At 38.7% G+C, this 12,919-nt stretch overlaps 1 protein-coding gene and 1 long non-coding RNA gene across 2 annotated transcripts; one reads left to right on the forward strand and one right to left on the reverse strand.

Moving 5' to 3' along the window:
• Positions 1-357: 357 nt before the first annotated feature.
• LOC143893776 (uncharacterized) lies at positions 358-2,193 on the forward strand. Its single transcript, XM_077399498.1, has one exon. The coding sequence runs from the start codon at positions 993-995 to the stop codon at positions 1,560-1,562; it is 570 nt and encodes a 189-aa protein (XP_077255624.1). The 5' UTR covers positions 358-992; the 3' UTR covers positions 1,563-2,193.
• A 7,278-nt stretch (positions 2,194-9,471) lies between these two features.
• Positions 9,472-12,690, reverse strand: LOC143893771 (uncharacterized). Its single transcript, XR_013255924.1, has 4 exons — positions 11,886-12,690; positions 11,517-11,774; positions 11,253-11,441; positions 9,472-10,654 (listed from the first exon to the last, which is right to left on the reverse strand). It is a non-coding gene; the product is annotated as an uncharacterized LOC143893771 (long non-coding RNA).
• Between the last annotated feature and the right edge of the window lie 229 nt (positions 12,691-12,919).

A 12,919-nucleotide genomic window follows, 5' to 3' on the forward strand; every position in this document is an offset into this window, starting at 1 on the left:
TCTTTCGTTTTCGGGATATATTAATACTTTAATTATTAATCAAATATTAATACTTCGATTTCAATTACATGAAAATCGATTTTGCAAAAAAGAAGACAATTGTACAGTTCGTCCTCTTTACTTTATCTGACTAATGGCGCAAGATAATGCCATTGTAACTTGGGTGATCTGTAATTTTATCTGTGCGAGGATGAATATATTGCTCGTCGCGAATGGAAATATCGACTTTTGCTAACTGGAAATATTGAAATATTTGCATAACGACACAATTATGCGATGTTATTTTTTTTTGGGGGGTATAATAATGCGCGGTCGTGCAACTTATGCGCGCCTATACCTTGGTCGTGCAATATTGTTATGTAGTTTATAGGTTCGCGCCATATTGTTTTCGTTTCCGCCTATACGGGAAGTAGAGGGCCCATGAACGCGAGTGCTAGCGTATATCTAGATATATAGTCGTTGCTTCACGGTGAATCTCTTTCTTCCGTCTCGACCCTCTGACAACACAGAGCGTAGTATTTTGTATAGCGAGTAGAAATAAACCGAGGTAGAAATACTGAAGTGCTGGAGTCCTTGTCTCTTTCCCGATACACAACAGAGAATTGGCGACGAGGATGGGATCGCCGCTTAACGGGTAACGGTGACTGCACGAGGAAAAACAATACTTGTGTGTGCGCTAAGTGCCCTGTGTAACGTGAGCTAACGGCGATCTTACTACAAAAAGGGGAAGATACCAGACGGGACAGTACATAGCTCTACGTAGTGAATTACGCATTTCAAGACTACAATACACTAGTACGATATACGTTACAGAAATCGGTACGTGGAACAATCTAGAATCCAGTATGAAAGTACAAAATGGCGGAGGTCGTGTTACACGGTAGCTTCAGCATATCGATACGTTTGATCCAGCAACCACGGATTGGAACCGGTGGTTACAAAGGTTCACGGCTGCGGCGAAAATTTTCAAAGTGTCGGACGAGCAGAAGGTTATGTACTTGTTACATTTTATTGGATCTACAGCATTCGACGTTATATGCAACAAACTGGCACCAACAGATCCATATACAGTTTCTTTTAATACGTTGGTGGATAACCTCACGGAATTCTATGCACCAGTACCCCTGGAAATTGCCGAAAATTTTCGTTTTTATCAACGGAAGCAAAGTGACGGAGAGAGCATCAAAGACTTCGTTGCCGCGCTACACAAGTTGAGTGTCCATTGCAATTTCGGGCCATATTTGAAAACGGCCCTACGCAACCAATTCGTGTTCGGGCTGGCGAGTCATCGAGCCCAGTCCCGGCTGCTGGAGATGAAGGACCTGACGTTCGACAAGGCTGTGCAGGTGGCTACAGCCATGGAGTTATCTGAGAAGGATGCTCAGCAACTGCAATCAGGATCGACGGCGCTGGCGGTCAACTACATGGGGGCCAAGGTCAAAAAGCCAGAGAAGAAATTTCAGCCCAAGCGAAAACCTTTTACGAAACCTACGAAGGCAGAGAATAAGGCAGTTCAATTCAATAATAATACTCGGGCGATAATGTGCAAAACGAAGAAGTAGCACAAGAGCAAGAACCAAGGGTAGTGCAACCACCTCTGGAAGGGCGGAACCAAAGAGAGCCGTCAACTCGAAACAGAAGAGTACCAGCGAGATTCGCGGATTTCTATACGAAGTTTAGGTAGAAGGTAGTTTTCCTTCACGAGGGGAGAGGTGTTATGTAGTTCATAGGTTTGCGCCATATTGTTTTCGTTTCCGCCTATACGGGAAGTAGAGGGCCCATGAACGCGAGTGCTAGCGTATATCTAGATATATAGTCGTTGCTTCACGGTGAATCTCTCTCTTCCGTCTCGACCCTCCGACAACACAGAGCGTAGTATTTTGTATAGCGAGTAGAAATAAACCGAGGTAGAAATACTGAAGTGCTGGAGTCCTTGTCTCTTTCCCGATACACAACAAATATAGATTAAAAATCAACGATTTCAAAGTGGAAACTTTTGAAGAATAAAAAATTTTCTTTTCAATGAGTTAGCCAAATGTGACACGAACCGAACTGCTATTTTACTGGATAGGAATTCAACGATGGTGCATGAATATATTATTGAGCGCATACCCACACCCGTATGAACTCAAGAGAAAATCGCATCGCTTTATTCGCTTTATAAAAATTCCAGAAAAATGCGTAACACGATGGTCAATGATGACTTCACCTAACTTCTGTGGAGCTAGTATTCTCACCATAGAAACTCGATATGGCACTTATATCAAAATTAAATGTTTCTTGCAAAAAGTCTACCGCACCTATAGACGTGTATAATAGACTGAGCAATCCTATTGGAAAGCTTCTGGTAAGATCTGAAGGACAGAAGATATGCTTGCTGGAATTGTTTCCTTATTTCTCCACTTTTCCTTCTCCCCACCAACGACACAATTAAAAAAGGAAAACGTCTTAGCAAGCATATCTTTTGTCCTAAAAATCTTGTCAGAAGTTCTCCAATGGCAATTAGTCTTTTATATATGTCTATGTATGACTGCACTTTAAAAAAGTGTACACCTATCGCAAAAACGGCAATAAATTCTACATTTCTGCAGTTATTACTTTTATTTGCTATATAGCCCAAGTATTACTTTTATTACCGTTATCGACTAAGTATTGTATTAATGCCTAAACATTGCCGTTATTGCCAAACATTGCGTATATATTTCTCTATTTCTGAAGCTATTGCTTTCTATTCTCAAAAAAAAAGAAGAGAGTTAGAGTATGAAAAGTTTTAAAATATGGATCACATTTAAATATAGACGATTCAAAATTTCAAAATTTAGTGGTTCTTATAAGGCAAAGAAAACACAAAATAACACAAAACAACACATAAAATGTTTTATGTTAAAGAAATAATATTTCTTCCATAATAACAAAAAAGTAATTCTTTATATTACAAATTATTCTTAATCTTAATTGTTAATCTTTATATTATAAAGATTAAAGTTAAGATTTTTTTGGTAAATTTTTTTATTGAAGCCCTATTATATCTTTTTTGATTTTAAATGGTCCACATCCTATTAATTGTATTGGGTCATAAAATGTAAATTTTAATAATAAATTTTCTCCTCCACTTCTTGAACCTTATTTTCCCTTGGCCATACAAACTCATCTAATCTTCTCTCAGAAATTTTACAAGGCACTTTTTATCAATTTTCAGAATTCTTCCAATATACTGGTATCGTAAAAAATTGCCCAGTACATTTCGGCTTGTAACTTCATTCCTGGATTCTCTATTGTATTTTTTTTTCTTCTGTTTTATATTTATTGAAATCCAAAATTTCACTTCCAGTTTCTGATTAAGATTTATTTTCTATTTCTGTTTCATCTATCTCTTCCGTGTCACCCGTTCTTCCTCATTCTTTGTTTTTTTTTTTATGTCTTTTTTGAAGGTTTTTTTATTGGGTTTGTTAGAACAACCTGTAATGGCTTTTCTCGTGTTCATACTTTTTATCATTAACACTCTGTTGATAGTCTACCTTTTTTTTTAGCTAATTGCCACTTATTTTCCAATATTGCCTAGTTATTATTCCCTTGTTATTGCCGTTTATTGCCTTTTGTACACCTATTGCCAAGTGCGGTAGACCTCTTGGTTTCTTTGTGCTAATTTTGTGCTTTATTCTGGATTTTTGTGTTTGAATAGTTTAGCAGGACATCGCGGTTTTAAAAATGTCAAGTTAGTATCTACATTTATTGTAATTTTATATTAAAATTATTTCTTAGAGACTATTCAATATTTCAGGAGTTGACTTTTAAAATTTACATTTTATGAAAAAAATAATATAAACATATATTCTCAAAGATTTTGTTTTAAAAATATTAAACATTTTGTTATGTTTAGCATACAGATTATTAAACATTTTTAAAAATTTTTATTTTTTCTTAAAGTGGTTCATGCATTTAGGTTATGGCTAATGTAGTTAGCCCGGAAAATGTGATATGAAATGAAAGGTTAACGTTCCTAGAGTGTGTCTGTAAAATTTCGGATTTTTTAACCAATTGGTTCCGGAGATCATAATGTCCGTAAACTTTGCTAATTTAACGCAGTGAAGGTAGACCTTATGCGAAAAACGAGGCTAAAGCGCTTATGCTGCAAAAATTGCAATACTTCAAAAATAGATGAACGAACCAAAAACTGACGAAACGATGCAATAAACATTTTGCAAGATACTGGACGAAAGCTCGAGTTCATTGACCGAACCATATAATAATAAAACGTAATTTTCAATTGACTAAATCGACAACACGGAACTGATGGCTGGAATCGAGCGACGCTAGCGGCAGCTTGGCAACGTTGCACGTGTCAGCTGATGAGTATAGCGCATGAAGGAATAAATTCTGTGGCGGTCAGCTGTCTGCCACGAACACACGAGCTTACGACCGTACGTACGCGGCACGGATAGTACAACGGGCGCGAGGCACGAATGCGCGCGGAACGAAGGCGCGCGGAACGGGTAGTAGCGACGCGCGGCACAATATCGATCGGCGGGATGGATCGGCGCGCGCCCGCTACGCGGCGCATCGCCGGCCGATTCACTCGATAGAAAAGTTCCATCACGATCCTTATATCTAGAGCACCTCAGCGGGGTATCTCCAGCAATCTTCATGAACGCCAGACAGGGCGTGCTAATAGGCCTCTGTCATAATACTCTTTTTGAACGGAGCGTGCTCTTAGTGGCTTTCGTACTATACCTGCTTGGCAGGGCATTAACTCTCTTCGGTAAGAGTCGACAGACACCCTGCCGCTGAAGAGTTTCCGGGGTCGTAACGACCCAGCCCGACGGGCAACGCCGTATCCGGTGGAGACCAAAGCGCTGCCTTTTCCTAGTCCAACTCTTGCTCTCCGCTTCCTATTCCGAAGACCAAGACGAAGGGTCGACCTGTCCTGACCTCCATGGTAAATACTCTACCGTGGAAGTGCATCCCGAAGACAAAGACGAAGTGGAAGTTTACGCCGATTGCACACTGGGGCCATTCTGACCCAGCCCATCCAGCAGTACTGGAATCAGTCGTAAACAAGGCGTCGTCTACTTCCAGTCCGATTCCAGCTCCAACTCCAGTTCCTGAGATCTCAACGAAGGATCAGAAGGAAGAGACCTTCCTACCTTGGAAACTTATTCCAATAGAGGTCCAGGCGAAGGACCAACTTCCTATCTCTGAGATAGAGACCCTTCTACCGTGGAGACTCATACCGATTGATCTACCAATTCTAGTTCCACGAATCCGACATCTTCCAATTCCATACGATCGGGGAAACTCTGTGGCCACGCAGACGGACCACGTATTTAAAACTCCTTCTCAACCACGTCATCCACGTTCCCGATTGAGTCCCGTTCAGTCCACACCAAAAGGCAAGCCAAGGACTCCCGGACGAAACTTGGTGATACCACGAAAGAGTCCCCCCAAGAAGAAGAGTTTCGTTAAACGAATTTTCCAAGAAAAGTGATGAGAATATTACATTACACGACAATAACTTACACTTACACACACGACCACGTACTCATACACATTGAATAGGTTTATTACTTGTACATAGAGCATGATAAAATATAGTGAGATTTTACCTATATGAAAAGATTTGTTATTGTGGGAATCGACGTACCTACCTTGATATCCTAACCATAATCTACCCCACAGATTCTATTCTTCTGTGGTATAGCGCATATCTCAAAATATTCGAGGCTGCTCGCTCCAGCTCATATTTTACACTTGTATCGCTTGTACGTACAAGTTATGTAGATCGCGACGACGAAGACTGCTGACTCATTGTCAGCTGACTGCAACGTTGCCGCGCTGCTATTGTACATATATTCACACGGCTCACAACTCTAGTAAAAGATGTGACTTTTGTCTCAATATTTTAATTACGTAGAGGTCGTATAACATTAAAGATGTCATAAATAATAAATCTAATTATATACTGATTTTTACGGACAAAAATTACACTTATTTATCACTAATAAGAATAGTTGCCTATTTGACTTGCAAGTACTGCATGAACCACATTAACAGCTCCGAAACGAAGAAAGGTTTCTTCTTTAAAATTGGTCTAGTACCTAGTATTACTGTAAGTGTTACCTTTATTTTTTATTAATAGTTGTATTTTGTAAAAAGTCATTAGCATAGAAATGGGGTTTAGGTAATACATTACTATTTTGAATTTGTACGCTAATAGACGGAATCAATTCTTTGACATGTAAACAATGGAGGTAATATCCTATTTACTGGCCCGAATTTAAGGAGGTTCGCGTATTACTTGTGAGTCAAAAATGCGATTGAAATAAATGTCATTACAGCGATCCCGAATTATATGCAATATTAGTATAATGAATTGTAGATGCTACTTACGTGCTATATTCTTCGTCAATTATTAGTGTATAGCATATTAACAAACATATACTGGGGTATGAGAGCGTCAACGACTTGGGAATTGCTTATTCTTCGCTGGGACCTGAACTTTGTGACGATAAAGCCTTCAATCCACACGGTAAAGTCCGATTTTTAAAGTCTTTACGCAATCCTTGATGTTTCATTTATCAAATGTTAGTTTTTCAAAGTCTTAAATTGGCTAAGTGTGTACTAAACTAGTGATAATCTACCTCGGACCGACTTTCTCCATGAGGGTATAGGCTAAAAGTGGTCAACTACTGAATAATATTACAAAAAAACTATACGGTCAGTACTGCTCAAGTTTTGCGATTATTTGTGTGAAGTGTTTATGTAAATCATATAAAAAAATTAAGGCTTTAAGTTGTCTTTCGAGTAATAAAAAGCTTTATTGTTACAAAGTACTTTTACCTCGTGGATCGAATTGGCAGTGACAGACTTGGCAACGCCGCAGCGCAACAGCTGATGCGAATCTAACCTCATTTTGCCTGACATCTATTTCTCTGTACTATATAACTCCGGGACGGAGCTGAAGGCACTAAGTTTTTCACATTCGAGAGAACTAGGGGAGACCGGGGCTAAGCCGACAACGGGGCGAACTTGACACTAGGCTTTTTGCCAATTTAAATCTATCGTAGAAACTTGCCTTTGCTACTGTAAATGCGTCTTTATGTGCCAGTATTATCAACGGAATTTGGTAACATTCTGAGTTATAGTGTAATTTTTAACGCGACATAAGTGTTTTTGATAGTGAAAAGTAATTTTTCTGATCTCTCGAAAATGTCTACTCTTTCATCGAGCTTTACTCTTGCGAATCTACCGGTAAGTGATTTTGATGAGAAATTCGATGCTTTATACGAATCCGATAATAACTTTTGCATATTTTCAAAATTTTTATATTTTTGGAGTAACAAAAGTAAAAAACGACGTTCGGGGCTAAGTCGACACGACGCCACCGGGGCAAAAACGACACTAACCTAAAGCGACATTATCGATAAGTCGACACGACGCCACCTAGGGCAAAGTCGACACTAACCTATTTCGGTAAACTGTAAATAAGTGCTTTTAGCTTGAAAAATGGTTCGTACATACAAGAGAAAATGACCAGTAATTGATAAAGAAAACATGAAAAAAGCTGTACTTGCTGTGAAAAAAAGAAGGAATGAAGATTAAACATGCTGCAGAAATATTCGGGGTGTCAAGACCGACGCTGCACGGCTGGCTCAAAAATACTACTGAGGATGAACTAGAGAAGAATATAGCGACCGTACACGTTTGTGGATACACTACGGTATGTAACAACTGAACAACCATCGACGAGCACCGGAAGTGCATCGAAACCGGTTTTGCGAAAATCAAAGGCAAAAAAGGTCACTGTTTCGTCCGATTCCGATGACGATTTAAGGAACATCTGTTGCGTGAGTTCGGAAAACATTTCATTAGCTTTTAATAACAAACAATGCATCTTATGCAACCGTATGGCTCATGACGAATGTGTGCGCACATCTGATCGCGAGTTTACGTGTATAAATTGTTTTTTAGACAATTCAGAAAAAAATAATTAAAAGTTTAATTTTTTTTCTCATTATTTTAAATAATTGTTTACTTTATTCCGATTTTTTGTTTCTAATACACAATGTATTTTCATTTGATAAACAATGTATTTTTATTTTTAAACAATAAAAAAATAAGTTCCAAATCAAATTGTGTCGATCAAACAAAGTATTGACTTTGCCCCGGCGGGGTGTCGAGTTCGCCCCGTCATTTTTCAATTCGAAAATTTGTCTTCGTGTCATTTTTCCTTTCCTGACGGCAAAACAAAGCGACGTACAGCAAAACTTCCTGAATCAATTTTGTACCTGAAGAAACACTCTTTAAATATATATCATTGAATTTGCCTAGAAATTTTAATCAAATATTAAAAATTGCTTTTGAAAAAATAGTGTCGGCTTAGCCCCGGTCTCCCCTAATTAAAAAAAAATACATTTATTTTTACGCGAATTCTTGAAGAGTTTTTAGTGCATCAAATTCCGGAAAATTGCAATAAGACAGTAATTCATTTTATAACTATTATTATTTTTATATAGCAGATAACATCCTGTAATATATTCCACAAGACAATTCTGCGTGAATTTTTGTAGATTTTTTAGTACATTTTATTTTGGAAAATGCAATAGGACAGTAAGTAAGGGAAATTACATTTTGAGAACTACTATTATTTTTTATTTAGCAGATAACATATCCTGTAATATCCCACAAAATACAATTATGTAGTAGTAACTAATTTAGATTTTTCTGTGAGTTTGGCTAATTTATACGATAAACCGTCGATTACTTTCTTTGTTTTTGTAACTCGTGAATGACCACCGACATCTTGCCCTAGAAGAATTTCAATTCCTCGACGTCCACTTTTGTTATACGATTGCAAAAGATCTTTCAAAGTTATTCCAGCTTTTGCAATTTTTGTTACCATACTTGTTGAGATCCCCGACGATTTAGCATCTGGTTCCTGAGGATTTGATTCGTGTTTGAGACACTCAAGCAAAGTTTTGCGGATCTTGCACTGTAAGGAGCGTTGTTCTTTGTTCTTGAGTAATCAGAGACTCGACCGTCATTGCATTTTCCAGGATCTGTTCGTTTGTAATATTGATATCTGGATGTGCTAAGAGCTTCTGTAACATTGCGACGTCATACAGTGCATTATGTGCGCCTACCGCAGCTTCTGACCCAAGGTATTCTTTGGCTAGTGTAGACTGCTTGAAACTTGCCTTCGAAGCCCGTCGCTCTGTTAGTTTATTCTTTAGCATTGGGAGAGTATCTGCGAAGCCATTGACTACAGACGTAAACTCTTCAAGCATTCCTTGCTCTTAAACAAATTTAATTATCAAAGGGGCGTCAAACTTAAAACCGTTGTAGGCTGTCAAAACTGTGCTCTCAGCGATGGAGCGTAAAAACGTTAATAAACCACCAATAGCAACACGCGGCGAAACGGTTGAAACTGGCACCGAATCCAGAACCAAATCGCCGTTTTTTATTTCAAGTCCAGTAACGGCAGATGCGCTGCTTGATATGCTGTGCAGCGGCATGTTGTACGTATTGTATTCGGAATCCTCAAATCTTGCGGCAATTTAAAGGATTTCGCAATTTCTGCCCAAACCGCTAATCTCTAAATCGAATATAACAGCTTTCGCAGCGACTGGAATGATATTTCTCGTAGTATCCAAAGTTGGTTTATCGATGAAGTCTATGCCGAGATCAAAACCGCAAGCCGATTCGTAGGATATTCTTTCTTTTCTTCCAGCTTTGGAATTTTGATTAGACTTTGCTTTGAAGAGTTGACGACGACGTTTCTTAAATGTGATCGATTTGGGTTTGCTCGAGCGAAGTTTTTGCACACGGTCCATTTGTTGACGGTATTTATGCGCCAATTTCGACGATGGGGAAGTCTTCATATGGCTATGTACTTCAGTAACGTGTGTATTTCCAACATTATTTTTTAGTATTGCAGTGCCTACTCGAATATCATTTGAAGACGATCCACCGTAATGCATAGCCTTAGGATTCGTGCTTGCTATGGATCTGTTTAAAGAATCATTTCCTTGTGATGATCCGCAGGGCGCAAGTTTTTCAGCTTGATTCGCAAATGACACGAAGATTTTTTGGATGGACGCTTTCAATTCAGTCCCTTTCCGCCAGGCAGTAATTTATGCTTATAATTTTCGGGATCTTTCTTAAATTTACACCATTCCCCGCAACTCGAATGTTCATCAAACGCGTGAGGTGTTATCGGGAGAATTCCCTGTCTCGTAGCCTTCGGATCATTTTTGTTCGTTTCTAGTACGCATCCCAGGCAGTATTTGAAGTAGTCGATTAATGGAATAGATACAGATTTTAGAACGTACAAAGACTTCGTTAACTTGCACATAGCGTGGTTCTTATCGGTCTATTTTTTTATATCGTGGTTCGACTCCTTGCGCAGTCGAGCGATCGTGCTGGAATTATCGTCTCCTATCAATGTACCTAGTTTGACTTTGACAGTATCGAAATTTTTAATCTTTAAAAAAATTTCAACGGCAATGTTTGCTTCCATCGACTTTTAGGCGGCCCTCGAAATTTAGGCGGCAATCGTGGGTTTTAGAAGATTTTCTTTCACAGGAAACGCAACGTTTCACTCGTGTGCCATAAGCTATCACCTTACCGGAGTAATAGCCGCTCGCTGTTCCGTGACCTGTAAGAAATAGATCATTGTACATGCACCCATAATGATTATTTATTAATTTAATCTATTGTTATAAAAGAGCAAGACAAAAAGAAAAAAAGATAATCATAATGCTTGTTAATGGAAAGTTAAGGATAGGTATACTAGGTCGATTCTAACCCAGGAGCGCTCTGAGGGGGATAGAAGAAAAGGTAGTTTTGCGTCGCAGAGTACTCCCCTTTTCTTCTATTCCTCGGAGCTCCTGGGTTAGAACCGTTAGAACCGGCCTAGTATATTTACCTGTCAGACTATTATACGATCTACCGGAACCCTTTTTTTGCCATTCGGCGTCATAACTCACAAATACTACCATATCCTCAGACCAATCGGGCAAAAAATACAAGCTATTAATGAAAGGGAAAAGAAATGAGAAAGAAATCCATAAATCTTTTTTCCATGCGAATCCATTTGTTAGAAATAAATATTTTAAGACAAAAAAAAATTAAAAGAAGTAAAAAGAAAGATATGCAATTGTCAATGATAGTAATGGTTTACAAACATGCCAAAAAAAACACGGTCATACACATACTAGTAGAGATTAGATAGGCCAAACAAAAAGTATTCTTACCCTTCCTTTCAATCGTTAGCGCTCTTTCAATCTTCAAATTTTCCAAGCAACTTTTATTTGCGAGACATTTAATTGATTTGCCTGCTTTTTTCTCACAGGGTTTATAAAAAAAAGTGTGCATTACAGGAACATTTACCGCCGATAAAATTTTATTTAAATGAGTTTCTCCAATTCCACTTTCAAGTGTTCCTATAATAACAAGTAATTACTATAAAATCAAATTTGCTCAATAAACCATGCTAAAAAAATCCACTTGTTACTAACCGATAACAACTTTGGTGTTGACTGTGTATGTTGATTTCGAAAATCTTGACGATTCTTCTATTTTTGACGTGTTGACTTGATATACCGTCTGACATAGCTGGCAAGTGATGTAAAAAATGCTGGCAAGTCCAATACGATCCTCTTTCGTTACATGCCGCAGCGATGTTTGAACGTTACATAACTTGCATCACATCTCATCGGCGAGCAAGTGCAAATCTATCAGTCGACGTCCAGTGAGTTTTAAATAATTATTCTCAGCTATATAAAAAGAATAAATAGAATAAGTAATATCGCCGTTCTAAGCACAGTTCAAAAAATTAAAGAGGTCATGTTGATAGGTATCGCATATTACATGTTTTATATATCTACCTGGTTTTTGATATGCCGTGTGTCTTCGTTTGTTAGCAACAACAAAATCGGCCTTTATATCGGCTCTGAGCCTTTTCAGACCGTCTGCATACCAACATATCGATAGTTTGTTTCTCGCCATTGAAGGAATGACCGGCTATTTGGCATTCCAACGGTGTCATCTCACCGGGGAACATGCAGCCGGATGGCCCGGGAACCGCCGTACTGTCCCACTATATATGCAGCAGCTTCTCGATATCGTCGTCCGGGTTTACGGTCGTCATAATTAAACGGCGGTTGCGCGACGGCGATTATCTCTCACTTTTTCTCGTCTTCCTCGCCATTCCTTTTCGGTCGCTCCTATCCTTCGCGCGGGCTTCCGCGTCGAGGTGACGAGAGATCAACTCCTGACTCAGGTCGGTTGTTACCCCGAGCTCTGTGTGGGCGCTGAATATAACCTATATGACGACGCGAAGACGCGCGAGAGTCGCACGTGTGCTCCCTCGCCGGGCGAGTATCCTGTAGTTCTTGCCGGATAATAAACGACTGCGGCTTCTCGACGATATTACTGCCCAACGTCGCGTTCTTCGCTTTTCGCGCTCACGAAACCGTTCCGTTGTACGTCACTCGCCATAGCCGGTCACTGAAGCGCAACGCAACGTTGCCAAATGTATTCCCGGGAAATCGTTTGACGCTCTAATATAATTATAGTTAATATTCTATATACTAATAATTGACGAAGAATATAGCACGTAAGTAGCATCCACAATTTATTATACTAGTATATTGCATATAATTCGGGATCGCTGTAATGACATTTATTTCAATCGCATTTTTGACTCACAAGTAATATGCGAACCTCCTTAAAAAATAACTTTTTTTTTATTTAAGAGCTAATAAAAAGAAACGATAATTTTATAAAATTTTTAATATTTTGTATCTTTGAAACGAGATCTTTTTGATTTTATATGTAAGTGCAATAAATATAGGTTTAACTTGACTTAAGCCAGCATTTCTATTCTTAATTGTGATTTCCTGTTAAATTACTCGAACAC

The sequence above is a fragment of the Temnothorax americanus genome, unplaced genomic scaffold (assembly GCF_048541705.1).
Source record: "Temnothorax americanus isolate GAGA-0224 unplaced genomic scaffold, ASM4854170v1 Scaffold128, whole genome shotgun sequence".
NCBI lineage: Eukaryota > Metazoa > Arthropoda > Insecta > Hymenoptera > Formicidae > Temnothorax > Temnothorax americanus.

Bases quoted from the DNA above. Each gene is read 5' to 3' on its own strand.
- LOC143893776 (XM_077399498.1), top strand. From the start codon at position 993: ATGTACTTGTTACATTTTATTGGATCTACAGCATTCGACGTTATATGC.